A 25,888-nucleotide genomic window follows, 5' to 3' on the forward strand; every position below is an offset into this window, starting at 1 on the left:
GTGTATATACACACAGAATCATCATATTTTGTATATTTATTTGTGAAGCCAAGTAATCTTATTACCTTTAGCCAGTTGCCTTCATCATCATCATTATTCTCACCATGAAAACATCTGTCAGATTCCTGAATACCTTTCTGCATTTTCTCTAGTACCCCTTGATTTGCCACTAAGTAGGGGAAGAACAAACTTAGTTATTTACAAAATATAGAAAATGTTACAGGAGACACACAAGAAATGAGTTAAATAAAATTCATTCTTTCTTTTTCCTTCTATTTTTCTCTAGTCGTTTATTCTGTTTGTGGATATCGGACCCGAGAGATGAATGGTCCAGGATTGGTATTTGATGATGTCAGGGGACTGAAGTAATGGCCTCGCACGGAGATTACACAGCGAAGGCACACATTGATTATTACCTCATCTTATTAGCTGATGGAGACCTTTGAGGAGACAAGATTGCAGAGCTTTCAAGCCTGCAGCTCCCAGGATGTGACCCTGAGAGCTTGATAATTGTTACTGCCCAGTGGGACCGTGTGAGGGATAGTGGTGGCTTCGTGTACTAAAATACGTTTTATGGGAGTGCTATAACAATTCCCCCCCATCCTTTGGATTGTTCAGATAAGGTTAGCACTTTCAAATTGATTTTAGTTTTCCTTCGTAGCAGTTACAGAACTAAAATCAGTCCTGCTCGCTTACTTGGGTTTGCCCTCCTCCACTAGAATTTACGTTTGCTGAGGCAGGCGAGTTCTTGTTTCTTAAACTATGAATGTCCTTCTAGCAGCCAGAACAGCGGCACATGGAGGTGCTCAATAAATACTTTTGGTTGAGTGAATGAATGAATAAATTAAATATAGTTGTTGATTTCCACTGAAATAGCCTCCCCAGATGCATATAGGTTGCCAGTTGGTGTCATTCTAGATGTTTTTGTGCTAAGAAGAATATCTTTTTTTTAAAAATTTTTTTAAATTTTTTAATTTATGGCTGTGTTGGGTCTTCGTTTCTGTGCGAGGGCTTCGTCTAGTTGTGGCAAGCGGGGGCCACTCTTCATTGCGGTGCGCGGGCCTCTCACTATCGCGGCCTCTCTTGTTGCGGAGCACAGGCTCCAGACGCGCAGGCTCAGTAGTTGTGGCTCATGGGCCTAGTTGCTCCGCGGCATGTGGGATCTTCCCAGACCAGGGCTCGAACCCGTGTCCCCTGCATTGGCAGGCAGACTCTCAACCACTGCGCCACCAGAGAAGCCCCAATAATATCTTAAGAATACTTTAAATTTTGAATGAATTCTGTTTAAACCCATGAACAGGTGAGCACATAAAAGGGAAATTGAAAATGAAATCCATGTTTTCATGAGTTAATACTATTGTAACTTAAATGGTGAGCAGTAAGATTGTTGGATGCCCACGGCTCAGGCAGTTAAAGCCTTTAGTTGTGGCTAAAAATGTTTGAGAGGGCTTGTAAAATACAGTTGTCCCTTCTGGTATCTGACGGGGAGTGGTTCCAGGACCCCCCTCGGATACCACAGTCCACGGGTGCTCAGGTTCCTTCTATAAAATGGCTTAGTGCACATCCTCCTATAGGCTTTCAATCATCTCTAGATTACTTGTGATACCTAATACAACGTAAATGCTGTGTAAATAGTTGCTGGCACGGTAAATTGAAGTTTTGCTCTTTGGAACTTTCTGGAATTTTATTTTTTCCCGAATATTTTTGATCCAAGATTGGTTGAAACTGTGGATGCACAACCTGCAGATATGGAGGGCAGACTGTATTGTTGTTTCCTTTATTCTAAGAGACTAGCATAATAAGTACTGATGTTTAAAGCAGCGTTCTTTCAAATAACAGTGGATTGTAAAACGTTATTAACCACTATACTTTGCTGCTGCCTTTTATTTTTATTTTTAATTAATTAATTTTTAATTTTATTTTTAAATTAATTAAATGCAAATTTAATTAATTAAATTTTAAATTTTCTTCACACCTTTTATTTTTTTTTACATCTTTATTGGAGTATAATTGCTTTACAATGATGTGTTAGTTTCTGCTGTATAACAAAGTGAGTCAGCTATATGTATACTTATATCCCCATATCCCCTCCCTCTTGTGTCTCCCTCCCACCCCTCTAGGTGGTCACAAAGCACGGAGCTGATCTCCCTGTGCTATGTGGCTGCTTCCCACTAGCTATCTATTTTACGTTGGATAGTGTATATATGTCATTTTTTCAACTGAAGTATAGCTGATTTACAATGTTGTGCTAGTTTCAGGTATACAGCAAAATGATTCAGTTATACATATATATATGTATATATATATATTCTTTTTCAGATTCTTTTCCATTATAGGTTATTATAAGATATTGAATATAGTTCCCTGTGCTATACAGTAGGTCCTTTTTTATCTATTTTATATATAGTAGTGTGAATCTGTTAATCCCAATCTCCCAATCCATCCCTCCTCCACTTCCCCTCCCCCTTGGCAACCACAAGTCTGCTCTCTATGTTTGTGAGTCTGTTTCTGTTTTGCAGATAAGTTCATTTGTGTCATATTTTAGATTCCACATATAAGTGGTATCATGTGGTATTTGTATTTCTCTTTCTGACTTACTTCACTTAGTATGATAATTTCTAGGTCTACCCATGTTGCTGCAAATAGCATTATTTCATTCTTTTTTATGGCTGAGTAGTATTCCATTGTATATATATCAATATATACCATATCTTCTTTATCCATTCATCTGTCAATGGGCATTTAGGTTGCTTCCATGTCTTGGGTATTGTAAAGAGTGCTGCTGTGAACATTGGGCTGCATGTACCTTTTGTACTGCCGTCTTTTAAAGCATGCCTTCCATATAGCCTTTCTTAGGGTTTGGATGTAACAAAATGAGTAGTAAACCAAGAAGGAGGAAAGCATGGCCTGTAGGGCTTGGTGGACCCACCCTGGGAAAATAAGGCTGGAAATCACAGGAGGAAAGCCTGGTGAAACAGAAGGGCAGGGCAGGGGAGGACTCCAGCAGAGTGGACCTAAGAAAGGAGAGGATTGGTAAAATGGGAATTACAATGGGAAGCTTGGGAAAAGTTGACGATCTGATAAAGGCAATTGGTGAGGTGGAAAACAGAGACTCCATTAGACCAGGACCCAAGGAGCATTCTCTGTTGTGTGGCCTGGGGATAGTGACACTGACCCTGGACAAGAAGAGAAGCCAAGGCAATTCTAGCCCCAAGGGGCCGTAGGAAACAGCACACATCCACGGTCATGAGAGTGTAAATGCCCTTTACTGATTTTAAACTCTTAGACTCAACCTTTAGGGTTAAAAAAACAGAAAATTGAGATGGTTATAGAACAGTGTGAAAGTATGTGTACATCAGATGAAAATTAGGCAGTGGAAGGGCGTGAGGGAAGATGGAGGAGAGGATGAAAACTAATTGTTCCAAGAAAGTTACACTCTGTGCCTGATAAACTACCATAGCAGCTTAGTATGTGGCTCAGAGTTTCTCTGATTGAGGGACTGGAATGGGGATATCACTACTTTGGGAGGAAGGAGGGAAGAGGCAGTAGGGAGAAAGTGAGCTGTCTGTCAAGGCTGGACCTCAGTAGATAGACAGTGTCTAAAAGGGACAAGTCATATAGAAGCATAGTGTTTGGAAATAGGATATATCCTTTACTGTCCTGGTAAGAGACTCAGCTCAGCTCAGATGGTTCAAATGTAGACTTTAATGAAGGGACTATTTATGGTGCTGTGTGTTGGGCTTAGATGAGGGTCCTTATACCCTTAGGGCTGGAGGGACAGGGGAGGAGATAATAAATGCTAATTTAAAACGCTGTGTCTACAAGACCAGTGAGCTCTGGGACAATGAGGAGCAACCACCCAGGGACGCTGTGCTCAGGAATTAGGTAAAACCAGAAGAGAGGAGGATAAAAACGCTCAACCCCTCCCCAAACAGAGAAGGGTGGAGAGTGGGTGGGCGAGAGGGGTTTAAACCAAGAATAACCAACCCAGGGCAGCCACCAAGAGAAGCCAAAACCAGGACATGCTTCTCTTTAGAGGCCAGCTGGGGCTGAGGATGCCTGCAGTGGGGATTTTTGTTATTGTGTTGCCTGATAAGCTCTTCTGTACAATGTGGTGTTTTAACCTCCTGTAGGCATGAATTTAATAGAACATTTTAATATACATACTTTTATTCAGCACCTATTACTTCATCTAATGTGCTAGGAGCGACTCAGTCTGTTCTTAAGTTGCTTATCGTCTCCTTGGAGAGAAAAGATGCTCAACAAACCAGCAAACAAAATAATAAATATGATTACGAATTGTGATTAATGCTATAAGTTTAATTTCATAGCACATGAAAAGTTAGTGCTACTTGTATAAACGTAAGTCTTTAATAATGATACTGCACTAATTTTTAAAATATAATTATTTGGGAGTGGGGACAGTTCTTCTCTTGAGTAGCTTGTTTTGCTCTAACCGTAGTACACGACATGCTGCAAATCAGATCTACGAACAGAACAGCTGCCTCTTTGTTGTTTTGTTCGCGTGTTACTCATTTTAATGAATAATTTGAACTGACTCCAAAACATTATATTAGATATATAAGCATGCTTTAAGAATTATATCATAATGTTAGTGTATTTAAAACTTAGTAGTGATATCATTATCTAAATATAGTAAGTTTTAAGAAAGTCAATTATTTTAGCCGCTTTGCCCTCTATAAATATTGTAATTTGGTAGTGAAACAGACAGCAGATAAAAATTAACCCGAGGAGCCATAATATCCAAGTATAGAGAGCTGGGAAAACTCCCCCCACCTTCCTTCTTCCTGACATAGGAGCCTTGATGATTGGAGTAAATCTTTTGGGGGGGGGGTCTTTGGTGGAAATTTGCCTTTCCTTGCTTTTCTAGTAGAGATCTGAGCAACAAAAGAGAAATTGGGAAAAGCACAGGAGTTTTCTTCGGTCTTCTTGATACTTCCTGTTGCTGAGGGTTTGTCCGAAGGAAAAAGATAAATGATCAGAGGAAGATGGTTGTCAGCTGTCTCCTCATCCCTCTCACCTTTCACAGCATGCACAACAGTCTGAGAACAGAAAAAATCTAAGTCTTGGGTTCCTATATCCTGAGTATTTGCTTATTAAAGTAAGGCTTGAATACTTCATCTCCCCTGATTTAGGCCCCTCTGTTTCCTCCGTGAAAAAGCTGGTCGGAGTGTTTTAAGCTGATAACTGCGTTACATGTAAGATGTAGTCATAAATCACTGGAAGCGAACTGTTTTTAGAACCTCCCAGAATTATCATACTAATGCACTTCTACACAGGGTGTTAAAACATGCTAATTAAGGAAACTGTTTATTTTAGTGCCTTTATTCGGCTCTGAATGTTTTTTGTATGGATCCTGTCATTTGAATTTTTTTATACAGTTCTGGGAAACAGAAGTCTTAACCGATGCAGGAGTTTTACATGTTCAAGTACTTACATATGGGAGAAAATCTAGTATCACCTCTCTAGAGATCATTTTGTTTAAAATAATCATTAGTTATTAAGCATTCTGATTGCTCCAGAGGTTAAGAAATAGAACCGCTGGATCACTGAAGCCCAGAAACTCCTAAGACTTGTATCTCCCTTCAGGGATGATTTTCTGACGTTTTGTTCAGTGAGTGTAGTTTGTCTAACCCTGGCTGGCTGGATGGCTGGCTTGCAAATGTGTGTCACCAGTCACAAGGGGGGAGCGGGGGGGGTCACGGGACTGGTTGTTTACGTAAGTCAGTAGCAGTGACTGTCATCTTCATATTTAAAGGAATGTACATGTTAGTGCAAAACTCGAGTACAAAATGGGCAGCCGGTTTGGGGGAGAGTCGGCTGTTGCTGCTGATGAGATCATAGACAAAACCTGCACCTCTTTCCAGACAGAAAGCTCCCCGTGGAGATAAGCCTGCTTTCCAGAGGAGTTCCTCAGCCATGCCTGTCATCACTGTTCAGTGTCTCCGTTTCACTTTACCTGTGCCTTGATTTGAAGTACGGTGAAAATGAATCCATAGCTTTCCAGAGTCATCTTTATGGAAATGATTTTGTTTTAGCCACTCATGTCAAAGACACCTGAAAACCAGAAATTAAAGCGGGCTGACCACGTGCACTGAGAAACTAGCAGTTAGTAAATTGTCTTGAATATCCTGAGACCCATATACTACCTAGATGCAATCTACAGATGCCAACTTTTCCTTAAAAGGTAATAATCAAAAGTCCAAAGGTGCACAAGGGAATAGTGAACCTGCCTAAGTTGACACAAGAGTTTTGTCTTCGGGGCAAAAGCGTTGAATAGGAATTTCATAAGTCAACTTTCTGCTCTTGAGTAGCTGATTTGTAGAAGTCCAGAGTAATCCCTTTGCGCTTTGTGCTTTGTTTTGTTCGGTTCTGTTGTGTTCTGTTTTGGTTTTTGCTGATTTCTGCAGTGCCTGCCTTTCTTACGTTTTTCTCTGCTCATAAGGACTCCACTAGGGGGCAGACGACAGAATGGAGAAGAAAGGAAACCTATTCAATGCATTGCATTTGCTATAATTTTATGCCCTGTGTTTGCTGCTCCTTCTGGATACCTTGGGGGAAGGTTTTTCTATTTAGTGACTTTCATATAATAACATCTACGTTATGCTTATTTCTATATTTAAAGTGTAAACGTTTATTCAGTCTTACTGGTAATTTTTCAGTTAATTCATTGTCACAGTATACTTCTTTTGCTTTCCTAGCATGTTTCCACCATCAAATCTCAAACCACTTAATTATTATTTATGGACGACTGTAACGATGATCACTATAGGTTCATCTTATTCATGAAGACTTTCGTTCATTCATTCACTCAGTCACCACTCTTTGGGTCCCTGCTTTTGTCAAGCGTTGTGTGTGTTAGGTTTTGAGAATAGAGCAGTGAAGAGAGAGTTCCTAAGAGTCTGCGTATAAACAAACGGTTACTTGTGGTTGCCCTCTAAGCCATTTGGTGAAAGAACTAAGCTGAGAGGAACCATAAGGGATTCTTTTATTCTTTTTCTTTAAATTCTTTTTTCTTTTATAATTTTTTATACAATTTTTAAAGGTTATACTTCATTTACAGTTATTACAAACTATTGGCTATATTCCCTGTATTATACAATACATCCTTGTAGCCTGTCTTACAGCCAATAGTTTGTACCTCCTACTCCCCCCACTCCTATATTGCCCCCCCCAAGGAATTCTTGATGGCTACAGTGCTTAATAGTTTTTATTTCTGATTATTCTTTTCCAACTGCTCCTAAAGATTAGAAAGCCATATGGGGTTGGCGTGGGGACTTCAGTGCCACGTCTAGGAGGCTAGCTAAAGGTCTTGTGTTTTTTATTCTTTGTCTTTGCTCCACCAAGAATTAGATCTAGTTACCCAAAACTCATTTACTTCAGCCAGCCTAGGGTTACATAATCTTAATCTTTAAATGAAAATCTCATTACTTTGCCTTTTCATGGTCACTTACTCAACAAAATACAGAGTGATACTTTTGTTTTTATTTCTTTTTTAAACTAGTCAAATTTTAACTAGAGATATTTTGTTTCTCCTTAACTTCTCCTCTGTTTATGGACCAAACTATCCTTTGTTCATAGTAGATAATCTATAACTAGATTGCCTCATCTTTTAATTTTTAAGGTATAAACATTTAAATGGCCAAGAAGTCGAGTTGTTTATTCTGAGAATGTCTTCAGGTTACAATGCCTAACATAAATTGAAGTATCAAAAGATCTTTTTTTCTGGAATAAATTCTTCATCTGTTAGATTTAATAAATTGGTCTATACAGTATGAGATTGCCATTATTGATAAACAAGGTGATAGCATTTCTTTGGAGAAGATATAAGTTTGTTTTCATCATTATTTGCTTAGAGCATCAACTACATACTGTAGCACATTGGACAAGGCCCAGCAGGACATCATTTGAGTTATAATTAAATATCTTAATTGCTAGAGTGTATCTGGGATGCTGTGCTAAGAAAACCCATGGTAAATAAATGTCTTGTGTTTTTACAATCGTTAAATGTGTTTTCTTTATCGGATTTCAGAAAGCATTCAGTGAGGGCTTCACCTTTATTTCCATAATTCTAGCATGATAAGCAAGACCTGGAAAAATTACTCAATACTAGTGAATATTAGTGAAATATTAATGAATTAAAATTTTAAACCGGAGAATTTTAAGCTCTTGAAAGTTAGAAGTGTGGCTCAGGAACCCAAAACACAGCCATCTTTATTTAAACAGTATACTTAGAAAGTATATATGTAAATGAATAAAAATTAGATGAAAATATGGAAAAATATATACTTTTGATGGTGGTAGGATTATATATAATCTCCCCTAATTTTTCAGTTGAATTTGTTATTGCTTGTAGTTTATTACAAATAAATTTGTTAAGAAAATGCCCATACGACTGACACAATTTTATTTTGGAGAGCGTTTCACTTGGATGTTGCGTAACCTCCAGAAATATAGATTCTACCACAGGACTTTAAGAGGCACAGACATTTGAAGTTTAGAACATACTAGTACAGAGCTAAGTCTGTTGCTGTAGGTTTTTCTCTTATTTTTTTCTTAATAGCTGCTAAATTTTAAAGATTTAGTAGAATTAAATGCAGAGGATCAAATCTAAACAAATTCTAACCAGAAATTAATATCAAAAAGTAATTTTACAGGGCTTCCCTGGTGGCGCAGTGGTTGAGAATCTGCCTGCCAATGCAGGGGACACGGGTTCGAGCCCTGGTCTGGGAAGATCCCACAGGCCGCGGAGCGACTAGGCCCGTGAGCCACAATTGCTGAGCCTGCGCTTCTGGAGCCCGTGCTCCGCAACAAGAGAGGCCGCGATAGTGAGAGGCCCGCGCACCGCGATGAAGAGTGGCCCCCGCTCGCCGCAACTAGAGAAAGCCCTCGCACAGAAACGAAGACCCAACACAGCCATAAATAAATAAATAAATAAATAAAATTTTTTTAAAAAGGTAATTTTACATAACTTAAGAGACCAAATAGACATGTTTTTCTGCACTAATAAAATACTCCTTTAACTCTTTCATAGTCTTAGTATACCACTCTCCCCCTCAGCAATCCCAGTTGATATGAGCATTGTGGGTTTTAGTTGGAATTTTCCCGTGTTTGATTTAGAATGATTTCACTTTTCAGGAACTGGACAAGAATTAGAGTTGTTGCCTTTGGGAATTCCCTGGTGGTCCAGTGGTTAGGACTCTGAGCGTTCACTGCCAAGGCAATGGGTTCGATCCCTGGTCGGGGAACAAAGATCCCAGAAGCTGCGTGGTGTGGCCAAAAAAAAAAAAAAAAAAAAAGAATTGCTGCCTTCAGCACGCCTACACTCATGGACCAATTGGGATGCAGGGACTTTTACACATGTGTACATGTTCCATCTGACTTTCTGTCTCTATCTACTGCAGTAGCACCTACAGTCTTAGGAAGGGGGCAGAGACTGGATTGGAGAGTGGATATAAAGAGTGGAAAAACATAGGCAAGATATCCCTTTTCAGAATTTCATGACGGCCTGATCCCACCACAAAGAATTGGGGGTTTGTGGTCGTCTGAAGCCCTCTAATTAAACGGGGGAAGAGATACCATCTTTTCCTGCTCATCCTCTCCCTTCCAGATCCACCCCACCTTCTCTCTAGTTAAATACTGCCAATTATATATTTAAAGTAAAATAGTTAAATGTGAATTTCTGTGCCCAAGTGTGGGATGTCCCAATGACGTCTCTGAAAACCCAAAGCCAATCCCTGTGCTACAAACTCAAGGTTTATATTTAGAAAACAGTGTGGATCCTGTATTTTCAAAATGCCGTAAACATGTTTGTGGGGCTATTTTTAGGTTTTATACACTTCAGTGAACTTCCAAGTTGGCAAGTCAGACACAGTCAGTTGTTGTCTGTTACCTGGGATGCCAGCACTTTGTGAATGACTGACTGTCTCACAGGGTTTCTAACATGCTTAAAGCAGATAAGTGTATAAGTTGTGTCCACTGCATCTGGTATATCTATATATGTATTACCTTACATACTGTCCTTTTTTTTTTTTTTTTAGCTTTTATGAGCTGTATAACTGGGATAACAATTTTGTATGGAATTCAAGATGAATTGGGTCCTGCCAAATGGCACTGGCAGAAATAGCTAGTCCTTTTCTCTTTCCCCCAGCCCTTCTCTCCTAGTCCTCGAGCATTAAATCGTGCATTCACAAATTCTTCCAGTCGCTGTTATTTTCAGTCCATTGTATCTACTTCCTGTCGGTCAAAGGTCAGGAGGCTTGGGTGGTGTAGAGGGAGATGGAAAGTTGACAGGAAAAAGAAAGCTGGGCTCATTTGAGGGCCAACACATCATAGAATGGGCAAGATAGCACCGATCTGTTGAAAACAAAGAGAGGTAAATGATCAACAGTTTTTCTTGTACGATGAGATCATTATCTGGATGTTACATGAATGAAAACGTGTTTTCCCCCAAAGAGTCACGTCTTCAAAGGGTGACGCTCCCCTCTGTGATTGGGGGTGGGGAGAACATCATTATCCGCACTTGGGCTAAGTCTTCCACCTTCGCATCAAGGGTCCTCTTGATTTCATTATCTGTGGAGTAATTTTTGTCTCATGTTCAGCTTTGTGCTTAGTTCTCCTCTCTGGGTGAGGTTATTCTTCCTTGCATCTTGAACTTAATGTGTTTTGATCAACGTAGCCATTTGCATCATTGCAGAAAGTTCTCTTGGACAGTCCTGCTCTAAAACTGCAATTAGAATTTGTATCTGTGCTGGAAAATCTTGTGACTTTAAGATGTGATATCAATTTCCTACCACTTAAACGACAAAATTTAAGTAACGTTCTCACATCTTCTTCACTTAAACATGTGCGTTGACACTGTACTTCATAGGACATGGCATTTTGTCTTTATTCTCCCTAATAACATTGCATTCGACCCTCAGAGACTGGGACGTCATTACACACACACACACACACACACACACACACACACACACACACACACACACACACCAATGTTGAATATATGAAGAGAGAGAATAATTATATATATAAATAAATATACTAACATAAATATGTAGACTTTCCAAAATACTGTAGGCAGTGTCTGAAGTTGTAGTTTCTGAATTTTAGCACATTGGCATGGTTTCATCCTGATTTGTTTCTTGATTAAGTTAGTTTCACTTTTTGTTGGCTGAACCTTGTGGACGAGGAGATTTGATAGGATTTATGGCCAAACTCTTAGCGATAAGAAGGCCCACTGTTGGTTTGGCGTATCATCCATTTACGTGAAGACTAAGTTAGCGAAGGACAGAGACAGCATTTTCAGGGTCACCAGGAGACACTGATTTGTTCGTTCATTTGTTCAGGTAAGTTATCACACATGCCTTTTAAGGCACCAAGGCCTTGCCTGCTATGCGCTATGCTAAGCACTTAGATTGAAGAGGAATGGGACAAAATCTTGGGGAGGAAAGCAGCTGTACAAAGGACTGCTTGACATTCAAGAGGAGAGTATGCAAATAGAAGTTTGCACAGGTGCTCTGGATACCCTGGAGCAGTCAGCTTTACCTGGTGCAGGTGACAGAGAGCCAGAGAAGGTAGAAAGGAAGGTGTTGCCAGTTTTCCTTCACACCAGATTGCAGTTACTCCAAATGAAAAAGATTAGTTCCTTGCCAAGCTCTCTCAGTGTTTTGGAAATTTTTCAGACCGTGGGGAAGGGGGATCTTAAAAAATGCCATTGAAAAGCATCATTTTACTGATTATGTCAGACACCTTCATGGAGATGTATCTTAATTTATTTACTCAATTTCCTACTGTCACCAACCTTCCAGGGGTGTCAGGACGTGGAACTTTGACTTCCAAAACAGGGACAGTCCTGGGAAAACTGGGATGGTTGGTCACCCTATTGTTGGATATTTAGATTGTTTCAAATATTTACTCATATAAACAGCACGGTGTTGAGTGTTTTGATGCCTATATATTTAGCTGCATTCTGCATTGTTTCCTTAGGTGAGATTCGTAGAGATGAAATGAATGGTTCAGTGACTCTGGGCGTGTTTGGAGCTCACAGCCCTGCATTGTACTTTTGCTGTTTTCAGCTAGATTGCTAAGAGTCTGCCTGGACATTTGTGCCACCTCTGCCTCCACAGGTTCTTAGGGAGATACACAGACGACACGGCCAGGTACATACTTGCTCTGTCGCTAGCTGTGGCACCCATTCTAAATCTCTACCTGGCCAGATTGCATATGACTCCAGCTACCTTTTGTCTAGGCCGGAGGCTGATTCCAAAAGTTCAGGTGGACTCCCTGACCCCACTTTCCTATGACCACACCCTGATATGAGCTCACTGACCCTTGTTGTGGCAGGAAAAGGGTGAGATCAGATGAAACCCAAGGCAGGTGGTCTTTCTTCCCAATACAGGTTCAGCTATACCATCACCCCAGACCTTCATTCCCAGCCACCCAGGATGTTGCAAGCTTATCTTGGATCCACTGCTAGCCAGGCTCCTGCTTCTCTTCAGACTCCTCCTGGTCAGGATAAGGAAGCCTTGAAAAGCCCCAGAGTTAGTGTGGAAATATGATGAGAGATGAACTAGTATTCACAAGTAAAAATATATTCAACCTGCCCCACAGTGCTGTATTATTGAGAGTTAATGCCATGAGGTGACCTACCTTCCTGTGGGACTTTAGTAACTGATATGCCTGGTTGGGGTCCAAGGTCTCATATCAAACTGTCCTTTGTAGTAAGAAGTATTAAAGGGTAGTCCTATTTCGAGCATTCTTAACATGTGCCCCAGGGGTCATGTGAGCCCCTGAAACTGTGCAATATTATGTATGTGCCTTTTTCTAAGAAAAGGTTCCATTGCTTTTATTAGATTCTCAAAGCGGTCTGTGACCCCAAAAGGTATAAAAACTAGTTTGTGTGTATTAAATACTGGGGAGTTTTCATCACTGCTTTTTTGTTTGTTTGTTCGTTTGATGCAGCACTTAACACCAGAGCTTTGAGGTAGGCATCAGTTTAGCAGTGATTTCAACAAGTAAATGATATGCACATTTACTTTCAACAAGTAAATGATATGATACGATTATTCATTAATGATTTAAAATTCCCTGAATTTTTTTCCCAGCTACTGTAGTGTTTGAGTTAAATTTGATTTTTTGCTGTTGTTTTGCTGTTATGAAGTTGGTTCAGGTCTAGCTAATTTGTTTTTGTCCAGGCAGCATATATAAACTCCGATTTAAAAGGTTTGTGGCACGGTTGTTAGCCTATATCTAGGCATTGTTCTGCATTATTTTTGGTGTATTCTTTTGTTTATATTACTAAGCTAAAGTTAGCACAGATAACACTAGGCTAGAAAATGGTGACAATAGTTTGAAAACAGGAAATTTTAGGCTTGTGTGTGTTTGGAACAGATGATCATAATGACAGAGCCAGTGGAGTGGAAACTTCCACCGAGTGTTTTTTCCTTATTTTGCTCTATGAGAAAAGATGGTGCTTCCTGGAAAACAACTCAAGTATTTTAAAGCAAATGGTTTTCTTTTGTCCCTGCTTCATGGTTAATTTGTTTTTCTTTATTTTATTTACCCTGGTTGTATTATTATTATGGAAATTTAATATTTTTAATAGGTAAAGTAATTCCCAAAGTGCTTATTTTAGATATTTAACTATCTAAGTATATTAACCATTTACTGACATGGTTTTTAAAATAAATTAAAATTGTGAGAATATTATAACCACTGGACTTTGGGGGAAGAAATTTGTTTCTCTATTTTAAGTGTTCCCAACTTTACTTTTTTTTTTCTTTTTAACCCTCTAAATTCCAGTCTTGAAAACAAAGTAGTTGTACTTTGTCTAAGCTATTTCCTGACCAAGACTCTCTCCAGATGTATCCTGGAATTCTATATTTAAAAGAAAGGCTAAATTTATTCACTAATTGCAGAATAAAAAGAAGAGTATGCATTTCCATACAGAAATAAACTTTTTTGTGTGTGTACATCATTCCTAGATTTTAAAATATTAATTAATAGACTGTTTTTCAGAGCATTTTTTAACCATAAGTTTTTAAATCATGTAATATTTTAAAAATTATAACAGTAGTAAATGGAAGCTCCTTGAAAAAAAATCGGACTGCACAAAATCATATAAAATAAAAACATGAAACTGGTCTGGCCCTCCCATCCCTATTCCTGGAATGACCACATTTAACACTTCCTGTGTGTCTCCTTCCAGACCTGCTCTCTAAACATAGTTTACATGTACAAGCACACAATCATTTCAGACTAAATGAAATCATAAAGTTCTGTAACTCGCTTTTTAAAAAAATTTAACAATTATCTTGTGGGCATTTTTCACATATAAGTGAGATCTGTCTCACTTTTTTAAATGTTTTGCATCAACTTACTATTGTATAGATAGCTCGTAATTTATTTAAATTTAACCATTACCCTGCTGATGAAGTTTAGATTAAAACCTATCTTATGAAAAATAGCATTTTCATTTTGTGAAACCCATGTCTTCAACCGTTAACATTTTACAGATTTCTGAGATTATACGTAAATTTTGAATTCACAGTCATGACCTTCTTTCCTTAAATATCAGTCGTGAAATACCTTTTAAGAGATTTCAGAATAAGAAAGTTCCAGTTTCCTAGGATAATATAGGGTTAGTAAAATTACAGTGGTGATGCTTCATGATGGAAAGGCAGTTGGCTCAAGAATATAGAAAGTGCTGTTCTTCAGTTTATCAGGTCAAGGTAAACTCAAGGATTCAGCAACTAGAGAGACCTGAATGCAGTCATCAGAGGTCTTTCTGAACTGCTCGAACAGAATGGGCTTGTTAATGGGCTACTTGGGACCTGTGTGCTGAGAGTTCAGAGAAGCCTTAACTCAGAGGAAGTTGAGGGAAGCTGCAAAGAAGAGGTATTGAGCTGACTCTTAAAGACTGAGTAGGATCATTGGGTGAGAGAGAGAGGACGTGTTAGACTCAAAACAAAACAACAAAATGTGCGCGTTGGCTGGAGACGCCAAGCAGGTAAGTATGGTTTTGAAGAACCTTGTATGCCAACCTGTAAAGGGAGTTTGGACTACCCTAATAACAACTATGGACTTCTTTTATTCTTTCCCTGAGGTCTTTTCATTTAAGTTCACTGACTCCGCAATCACTGTGATGAACAGAAAACTTTAAAAGCATCCCGTGGAGGCTTTGAGGGCTTCACAATGGGTGAAGCGCTGTGGCAGATACAAAAAAAATTTAAGGAATGGTCTCGGCTTTCAAAGAACTCGGGAAAATAATTCACAGGCATTTGGAACATTTGGAGATGTACATAGTAAAATAACAGATGGTTCCAAACTGTCCATAGCCATGCAGAAGACTTTCCAGGGCAGTATCTGATGGATGGCCAAGACTCCAGAGGGAAGGTGTGGCGAGGAAAAGGGAAAGTTTGGACAGAACCTTGGAGAATAGATTAGGTTTCCAACAGTAGAAAGGAGTTCAAACATATTCGCCAATAGGATAAATATTGTCAACAAAGACAAGAAGGGAGAAGATAAACTACCTTGGCAAGAGCGAAGGCTTGAGAAGATAAGGAATTAGATAGATGAAAGCTTTAAAGGACCTCTATGTTTGTTTGTTTCTTTAATTCTATTTTAAGAAGCAACCTAATTCTGTCTATTGATTGGACTAGTGGTTCTCAAGTCTTGGTGGCACATATGAATCACCTGGTGAGCATTTAAAACTACCTATGCTGGTGCTAGGGCTGATGCCCTACGCTCCAGTTTAGTTGGCCTGAGGTGAGACCCCCAGGCATCAATCTTTTTTTTAAGTAAATTTGTCTAGATATTTCTTACCTAGAGTTAGAGTTGAGAATCACTGGACCTGACCTCTTCTCTTTGCCCATCCATTTATTGGCTATTTCTTCAATAATTAGCTCTTCCAGTAAAAGTACAGGGAAGCGATTAGGGAGTCTTGGAAAGCATTGTACCAAGCCTGTGTTGCATCAGTTACAGCAGAGAAAGCTCAGAAAACAAGTGTATGCAGCATTCGCAATGTTTTTCTTTAAAACTGAGCCCGTTTGCCATTTAGGCAAATTAGACGTATTTTGTGAGTTTGTTAATATTATTATTACAGGTCATGGTTTGGGGCTAATCCAGATTGAAATTTTTTTCTTCCCACGAGGTAATGGGACTCCATCTGTACTTTCTTGCCAATGTGTACATACCCATACTCTGTAGGTATGTGATAAACCTGTACTAGAACCTTGCTTCCATGTGACAAGTCTGTCTTCAGTATGATGTATGCAGTTGGCTTAAATACAGAAATTATTTAAAAGAACAGTTCCTTTAAAATAAAGTATAAAAATTCCTCTCATATCTGTAGAGTTTCTTTTTTTTTTTAATTTTATTTATTTTATTTTATGGCTGTGTTGGGTCTTCGTTTCTGTGCGAGGGCTTTCTCTAGTTGCGGCAAGCGGGGGCCACTCTTCATCGCGGTGCGCGGGCCTCTCACTATCGCGGCCTCTCTTGTTGCAGGACACAGGCTCCAGACGCGCAGGCTCAGTAGTTGTGGCTCACGGGCCTAGTTGCTCCGCGGCATGTGGGATCTTCCCAGACCAGGGCTCGAACCCGTGTTCCCTGCATTGGCAGGCAGATTCTCAACCACTGCGCCACCAGGGAAGCCCTGTAGAGTTTTTAAAACAAATGAATTGATGGTTTATGCACCTCTCCCTTGCCTGACAAATTCTTGTCAGCCAAACTGCAAATGGGCTGGGCAGATTGCAGTCATGTCAATGTCCCCAGAATGCATAGTAAGTGTGAGAACTTCCATATTTTTATCCATGGTTCCTTTGATTGGCATATTCAGCGGATACTGACTGAGCACCTCCTTGGGACTAGGAGAAGAAAGATGGAAGGTGAAAAGACATGGCTTCAGCCCTCAAGAAGCTCACTTGTCGGGATGTCAAACGGTAACTGGGAACGAGGGGGAAATGGAGAGCTTGGAGGGGGCCGCTTAGGGACGGTGCCCTGAAATCTGAGCTAAATCCAGGGGGTGGATTATGTGCCAAGGGGCAGCCTGTTATCAGGGCCAGAGGCAGGACAGAAGCAGAGTGTTAGGGGACCTGCAAGCATTTCCGATGTGGTTGGAAGGCAGAGAGGCAAGCAGTGAGGCTGGAGAGATAGGGAGAGGGTGGAAGAGCCCCATGTGCCCTGCCAGAGAGTTTGGCCTTATCCTGCAGGCAGTAGGCAGTCACTAAACATAGGGAATGGGTAGATGGCAATGCAAATACTCCAAGCATTTTGGCTATTTAATTTGGCGGTCTGATCTAAATGTATTTCCATTGGGATCCATGGACTCTCCATGCTGTTCTCTTTTGAGGTTAATATACTAGCCAAAGTTAATCTTGAAACCCTGAGATGGGACACCGGTATCAGAGTATGGTGCTTTTAAAGCTGCTTCAACATGCAGACCTGCTGGTGATATCTTTTTACTGCATCATTTATTCAACTTCAGGTTGAAGTCACTATTGCATGTAGGCAATGACAACAAAATAAATGTTTGCATAGTTCTTCTCAAGCACACCTGCTCATTTTCCAGTAGATGAAACATTTTTTTCACGTGCATTTTGTTTAAAATTGCTTGGAGTATTTTTGAGGGTTTCTAGAAAACGTGTCCTTTTTGTCTGTTACTGCTCTGTAGGATTGGCGAAGCAATGTACAGCTTTCTCCGGGGCTCCCAAGGCAGCAAGGATAAAAATAGGGCAAACTTTAAGAATCCCAGATATTTTCAGATAACAAAGACTGATTTATGTGGACCCGTTTTGTGCTCAGACAAAACATAGAGAAGCTTTTGTGCTGTGATTAGCAAGGGTGCTGATGTCAGTTCTCTTGTCGAGCATCAAGCTTTATTCTGTGGCTAAATTGTGCTTTGTACCCTAATCCAGAGAACCTTTGTATCTGCCTTATTAAAGTGTGTAATTTATGTAATTGCTTTTGTTTTCCAGTTTAATCTGTGCCAGATTCAATGAGAGTGACTCATTTTGTGACTGAGACAAACATTCACATTTGGACCACATTAAAAATAAATAAATAAGTGGCAGGTGCTGCTTGGCTAAATTCTGTGTTTTCATGCTGTAATTTCCTGCTGCAGGGTTCATCTCTTAGATAATGTCTTCTCGGCCTCTGTAATCCCTAGCCCAATCTGTCTAGTGCCCCGCAATTCACTGCTGTTCATTTCTTGGCTATGTATTTTAGTTTCCAAGGGCCTATTACATTTTAACAGTATCATTTCAAGAGGGAAGCAAAGAAATGTTTGGGCGAGCCACAGTCAACTGGATGACAAAGAGTGACACATGAGCTGTAGCAAAGGGACATATTTCATTCTATTCTCTTTTTTGTCATTTTCCCAAGGTGTTTTGTGTGCGTGTTTTGGTAAAGCTCAGTTATGTTGTATTATGATGTAAATGTTCAGTATTTTTCTCAAGTGGAAGAGGTTTTGAAAGCACATGCCTTTCTATTCAGGGTGGCCAATACATCTAATATAATAGTCTCAAAAATTTTACAACTTCATAGTCTTAGGGGAATTCTGTTTATTGTACAAATATTTCTAAGTACTCGGCCCTTGCTCTGCATTGAGTATGTAATGGCAAATAAAGCAGACATGGTCGCTGTCTTCTCGGACTTCATGGTCTGCTTGGGGAGTTAGATACTAAATAAATACAAAGAAAAATTGGATTGCAAAATTACAGAAATCACTACATAGGTCTGTGATGGGGTCCCTAACATTATGCCCTGCTCTACAACCGGTGGTGGTTGAGTTGAGGGTGGTCAGGGAAGGGAAGGCCTAAAGGTCAAAGTTTGCCTGGCAAAGAGAGGAAAGAACATCCCGGACTTAGGAAACAGCATGTGCAAAGTCCCTGAGGCAGGAGACAGTTTGGCCTCCTATAAACCAGCGGTCCGCAACCTCTTCGGCACCAGGGACCGGTTTCGTGAAAGACAGTTTTTCCACGGAGTGGGTGGGGTGGAGGGGAGATAGGGTTTGTTCTGGTGGTGACGCGAGAGATGGGGAGCGACAGATGAAACTTCGCTCGCTAGCCCGCCGCTCACCTCCTGCTGTGTGGCCTGGTTCCTAACAGGCCACGGGCCAGTACCGGTCCATGGACCAGGGGTTGGGGACCCCTGCTATAAACCATATGATGAGAAGGGAGAAGTGACAATTGGTGAAAATTTAAGAGAATAAAAAGACCGTATTTAAATGGTTAGAGATGAACTATATACAAGCACAGCAGTATGGCACTATTCAGTACAGGGACAGATAAACCTCCGAACAGTCCTGCAGCCCGAGAGCTTTTCTGAAGTGCAGTATAGAAATTGATGCCTGTAGTACTTAGTCTGAGTCATTGGGGAATGGATGAATTATATTCAATGAATTATGTAGTAAGGCGTTTTAGAAAGATTTCCATGAAAGACATTAAAGTTTTAAAAAGTCATTTCTGTATTTAAAGACAGAACCTTCACTATCTGGAGAAATCACTTTTACAAAAAGATGTGATTCCTTGATGGCCCTGGATAAGTGACATAATATGGTGTTTCCCTTTCTCTTTACTTCTCTATTCCCTTTTTAAGCTTACTGTTTGATAGGGAGGTGTCTGTGAAGGCATCCTTTTACTAAGAGATGATATTTATTTATTTTGAAAGAAATAGATGTCATATTTTAACTAAATGGATTTTTATAATCCAGAAGCCAGTGCTAAATTCATGTGAATTTAACACTTTTATGACTTTTCAGTATTATCTAAAGCATCTCTTGACCTCCAACACTACCTTCTCCTTCTGGACACCAACCGTTTGCTTTTAACTTTGAGCTGCAGTCAGACCAAGAAGTTAATTTAAAATATTAATGATATTAAAGAACTACTTACATAATATTTTTAGGTCTTTGTGATTTTTCTACTGATCTTCTTATTAAAGGATTGCATAAGTTTTTCCATGAAGGAATGCCTGTGCATTTAGCAATAGTCCAGCATATATTTTACCAGGATTGCTATAATCTCAAATATTTGCATGTATGGTAAGTGTTTTCTTCATAATTAGTAAACTCGTTGAGAATAGGGATCATGAATTATCTTCTTATATTTCTTCCCACAAGTATTTCTTCCTAGCATGACGTTTACAGTATAATCAATAACTTATTGACTGGTTATCTCGTTGATTTAATTCTTAATATCTAAATTTTCTTCGATGGGTTCAATTTAAAGAATCTACTAAAATGTTAAATCTTAAATTAATCTACTAAAATGTTAAATCTTAAGTTAATCTACTAAAATGTTAAATCTTAAGTTAATCTACTAAAATGTTAAATCTTAAGTTATCACCCTAGTTAATTTAGTTATCAGTACAGTTGTCCAAGTTACTAAAGACCAAGTGAGCTGGTTTATGCACCACTCCGGCCCCTTAGTTCTCGTTTCTCTGCTTCAGACCATTGCCACAGCTTCCTACCTGTGACTCCATCAATGAACTACAAGTCAAAAGTGACTCATGTCAGAATTTATTTAAAAATTTGGTGAAGATGGAGGCTGAGACTAAACATCTATTGGAGAAGTAGATGTGGATTTTAGCTACTCCCCCTTTCTTTCTCTCTGTTTACTTGTATTTTTCAAGGTATAATGAAGTAGTTTCTAGTTGGTACCACAATGCCTTTTGTGTTACAGATGCCAAAGTTCTGCAAAAGAAAAAAAAAATAGACCCTATCATGTCATACTAATATTGCTTTTGGTGATGATAAATTTAGTAGGTTTTTAAAAAATAGACTGATATATATGTTAAGGAAGAAACAGAAATAATGTTTTGGGTGAAGTTGGCTTAGGTTACAGTACCAACATCATGAGCATTCTTGGTCTTATTAGACTGTAGGCGGAGCACCAAACTCATAATACTGCTCCGAAGAAAATTTCTGAAAACGCCATAAGCATAAAGCTGTCATTACCCCAGGTTATCACTGGAAGAGACATACTTTGTCTCGGTTACACTTTTCCAGAACTAAAGGACTGAGATGGGACGGGTGCTCCATCACGTTCTCCAAATGAATGGAAGCGTACAATGGCCATGAAGAAGATTTGATTCCCTTGGGGTTTATAAATTGCCCTGTTTCTCAGTCCTTCCACTTCTTGAGTGTCCTCTTTGGGAGATCTTTGTCTGTTTGGTCTGGAGTAGAGAATGTCTCTTAGTAGGTGACTGAGTCTTGCCAACGTCGGCCTCTTTTTGATCTAGCTGACTGCCCGCTGAGGAAGACCCTCACAGAGGAGTAAAGGCTTCATTTTGTCTCCTGACAGAGATGTTGGGTTTAAAGACTGATGAAGCCTGCCATTTCAGACAATCGGTTCTGCTTTTATTATTTGATCAATGTAGAGTTTAAAGAGAGTAATAGTGAAAGAATTTTAGGCTTCTTTAGTTATAATATCAAACTCAAAATTTACCAAAACTTGTGGAGGGAATACATGTTGAGTGTAGGTCCAGGTTGCCAATGTATGTTTGTTGGGAAGAGAAGGAGAAAGATTTTTTTTTTTTAAGTTGTATCCCATTCTTGAGAATATAGATTTTATCTGTAGTCCATGTCTTTGCTTACCTTCCAGGTGAGAGACCAGGAAAGCTTCTAAACCATTTTTTCTCCTCCCTACTCCTTGCCCCCTTCCTCCTCCCCATCCCCCAACAAAAAAAAAAAGAGAGAGAGAAACCTATAACTTAAAATATGGCATGATATTAAGGCATGAGAAAAACATTGCTTTTTTTAAAAACTTGTGGTGAGATATACATAACAAAATTTACCATATTAATCATTTTTAAGTGTACAGTTCAGTAGCATTAAGTAACTTTCACATTGTTGTGCAACCATCACCGTCATTTATCTCCAGAACTTTTTCATCTTCTCAAACTGAAACTCTACCCATTAAACACTAACTCCCCATCCCCCTTCCCCCTAACCCCAGGCAACAACCATTTTGCTTTCTCTCTCTGTGATTTTGATTACCGTAGGTACCTCATATAAATAGAATCCTGCAATTTTTGTCCCTTTGTGACGGGCTTATTTCATTTACCATAACATTTCAAGGTTTATACAGATTGTAGCATGTGTCAGAATTTTCTTTTAAGGCTGAATAATATTTCATTGTATATATTTCATTTATCTCTTCATTCATCAATGGACACTTGGGTTGCTTCCACCTTTTGACCATTGTGAGTAATGCTGCTATGAACATGGGTGTACAGATATGTCTCTGAGAGACCCTGCTTTTCATACTTTTGAGTTAGATACCCACACTGGAATTTTTTGAAGGACCGCCATACCATTTTCCACAGTAGTTACACCATTTTACGTTTGCACCAGCAATGCACAAAGGTTCCAATTTCTTCATATCCTGGCCCACACTTGTTACTTTCTGCTTTTTTGATAATAGCCATTCTAATGTGTATGAAGTGGTATCTCACTGTGCATTTCTTTACTGATAGTGATGTTCAACATCTTTTCTTGTGCTTATTGGTCATTTGTATATCTTTCTTGGGGAGTCTATTCAAGTCCTTTGCCCATTTTTTAATTGGGTTGTATATTTTTGTTGTCACTGCTGAGTCGTAGGAGTTCTATATGTGTTCTAGACATTAATTTCTTATCAGATGTATGATTTGCAAATATTTCCTCCCATTCTGTGAGGTGCCTTTTCACTCTTTGATCATGTTCTTCAAAAATATGAAAGTTTTAAATTTTGATGCAATCCAGTTTCCCTGGCGTTTCGTTTCCTGTGCTCTTACTGTCATAATCAAGAAATCGTTACCAAACCTAATATCATCAAGGTTTTCCGTTTTTGTTTTTCTAAGAATTTTCTAGTTTTAGCTCTTACATGTAGGTCTTTGATCCATTTTGAGTTAATTTTTATTTGATACGGTGAGAGTCTAACTTTATTCTTTTGCACTTGGATATCCAGTTTTCCCAGCACCATTTGCTTTTTATATTTAGTAAAAACTAAATTTTCCTTGGTTTGTTGACTTGATATTACATATCAATGTAATAGCTTCTGATATCAATCAGTGTCTTCTGATGTTTTATCAGAAGATCTAATAGAAAACAATAAATGTGTATACACACATTATTAAGTTAATTGAGGAAGCATCAGTAAACTTTGCTGGAGTGGTGGATTATTCTGTGGAAACAAAACATTGTCTATGACTTTCTCTAGTCAATGCATTTATAAAATTGGTTTGAAAAATGTGCATCTTGAAAGATTTCTCTCAAGTTAACACTGGATGGATGTTTTTGTTTTGTTCCTAGGCCTGGAAGAGGAGATGGTTTGTGTTACGCAGTGGCCGTTTAACTGGAGATCCAGATGTCTTGGAATATTACAAAAATGATCATGCCAAGAAGCCTATCCGTATCATTGATTTAAATTTATGTCAGCAAGTTGATGCTGGATTGACATTTAACAAAAAAGAGTTTGAAAACAGCTACATTTTTGATATCAACACCATTGACCGGATTTTCTACTTGGTCGCAGACAGTGAAGAGGAGATGAATAAGTGGGTTCGTTGTATTTGTGACATCTGTGGGTTTAATCCTACAGAAGAAGGTAAGTTCAAGATTTTGTGGCTCAACCTGAGTTCTCCTTTATTACTACATTGTAAAAACCGTTGTAAAATTCTTTGTTATTTCAGTTACACAATATAATTTTTTTTTATAATAGTAACAACATTTAGAAAAAGCAAACCTTTTAATCAGTTTAGGGAGAAATTTTTATAGATTTTAGAAAGAGAGACTACCATTGTGGGGCAGTGTCTAAATAATGTCCTGAAGAAGATGACAAGAAGACATACTTATTTAAGAGCATTTCTTGAGTTCCAAGGTAAATATTAAGTTGAACCTTAACACTGCTGATACTTGATATTTCAACCTGTTAAAATAACATTTTCATGCGGCTCAACTTAATTCTTTGGGAGTTTTTTTTTAATTGAAGTATAGTTGCTGTACAGTATTATATGTTACAGGTGTACAATATAGTGATTCACAATTTTTAAAGGGTATGCTCCATTTATAGTTATTATAAAATATTGGCAATATTCCCTGTGTTGTACAGTATATCCTTATAGCTTGTTTTATACATGAGAGTTTGTACGCCTTAATCCCCTACCTCTCTCTTGCTCCTCCTCCTTCCCTCTCCCCACTGGTAACCACTGATTTCATCTCTGTATCTGTGAGTCTGCTTCTTTTTTGTTATACTCGCTAGTTTGTTATATTTTTTAGATTCCACATATAAGTGATATCATACAGTATTTGTCTTTCTTTGTCTGACTTATTTCACTTAGCATAACACCCTCCAGGTCTATCTATGTTGTTGCAAATGGCAAAATTACTTCTTTTTGATGGCTGAGTAGTATTCCACTGTGTGTGTGTGTGTGTGTGTGTGTGTGTGTGTGTGTATACACACACCACATCTTCTTTATCCATTCATCTAATGATGGATACAGGAGTTATTTTTTAAACTGTATTGGATTATGGAGTTATGAAATAGCCAAGGTGACTGTCAATACCTATGAAAAGCAAATGAGAATCAGTCACAAAACATGATGAAAAAGTAACAAACATACGAATTTACTTAACACAAATGTCCTAAAAAAAGCATGGAGGAAGAGGGGTCTCAAGTTTTGAAAAAGAGGTAGTGAAGAAAAGCTTCTTGGAGAAAGACCAATTGTGAACTGTAGGCTTTTGAAGGAAGTAGTGTTATATCTACATAAATGAAAGGAGGGACGCAGAACCTGCAGGCTTAGGGGCTAGGGAAGGGCCCAGAGGTGGAGTAGACTCCTAGAGGGCAGAGGGCTATGAATGATAAAGGCAAGGGGAGACTTGCTTGAGGATCTGAGATTTGAGTGCCTTTCCTGGGAGGAGCTGAGTGATTAAAGGCCTCAAGAAGAATTTTTTTTTTTTTAAGAAATTTTTATTTATTTTCGGCTGCATTGGGTCTTCATTGCTGCATGCGAGCTTTACCTAGTTGCGGCGAGCGGGGTCTACTCTTCATTGCAGTGCGCGGGCTTCTCATTGCGGTGGCTTCTCGTTGTGGAGCATGGGCTCTAGGTGCACGGGCTTCAGTAGCTGTGGCACGCGGGCTCAGTAGTTATGGCTCGCGGGCTCTAGAGCGCAGCCTCAGTAGTTGTGGTGCACAGGCTTAGTTGCTCCGCAGCATGTGGGATCGTCCCAGACCAGGGCTCAAACCCCTGTCCCCTGCATTGGCAGGCGGATTCTTAACCACTGCGCCACCAGGGAAGTCCCTCAAGAAGAATTTTACAAGCGGAATTCCTCTTTGGGTGCTTTTATATCGCTGTCATGACCTTTTATATTCCCTGTCTACTTCTGTACTTCTCTTCCTTTTTAAACAAACACTGAGAACCCACAGAGGGGACTCCAATACTAATTTAGGTTTGCAGAGCCAAGAATCAGAAATAAAGGCGACCTTATTAAATAGGGTCTTTGACCCTGTTGTCTTCATGGTTATACTCACATTGACAAGCATGCATTTCCAAATATCTATATTTAGGAGTGCTGGAGATTCAGTGAGGAGTGGAAAAATTGTGTTAACAATCCACTTCAAGAGTTAGATTGAAGTGAAACAGTCATCATCTCTAATTAGCTCAGGTCAGCATGCCGTTTCCTCTCTGGCCAGGCAGCCCCCAGGAGAAGGAGGCTTCCAGGGCTGGGATTGGCCCAGTGGGCTGGGGGAAACCCCTTGCTGAGGAAATCTAGAATGCTCGAGGGAAAACAGCGCTGAGAAAGGGAAGGAGGCGTCTGATTTAGACTGGAGGCTAATGACCTAGAGCTCTTCAACAGAGTTCTACTGATTAAAAAGCCTCAAGCAATTGT

At 39.3% G+C, this 25,888-nt stretch overlaps 1 protein-coding gene across 5 annotated transcripts in view; it reads left to right on the forward strand.

The window, feature by feature from the left end:
* Positions 1 to 25,888, forward strand: part of GAB1 (GRB2 associated binding protein 1) — a 125,284-nt gene that overhangs the window by 60,283 nt on the left and 39,113 nt on the right. For all 5 annotated transcript variants that reach the window (XM_007189353.2, XM_007189355.2, XM_007189354.2 and 2 more), the window contains exon 2: positions 23,312 to 23,606. In XM_007189353.2, the coding sequence (XP_007189415.2) occupies positions 23,312 to 23,606 (295 nt within the window). The remainder of the gene's footprint in view (positions 1 to 23,311; positions 23,607 to 25,888) is intronic.

Source organism: Balaenoptera acutorostrata, chromosome 5 (genome assembly GCF_949987535.1).
Source record: "Balaenoptera acutorostrata chromosome 5, mBalAcu1.1, whole genome shotgun sequence".
NCBI classification, from domain to species: domain Eukaryota; kingdom Metazoa; phylum Chordata; class Mammalia; order Artiodactyla; family Balaenopteridae; genus Balaenoptera; species Balaenoptera acutorostrata.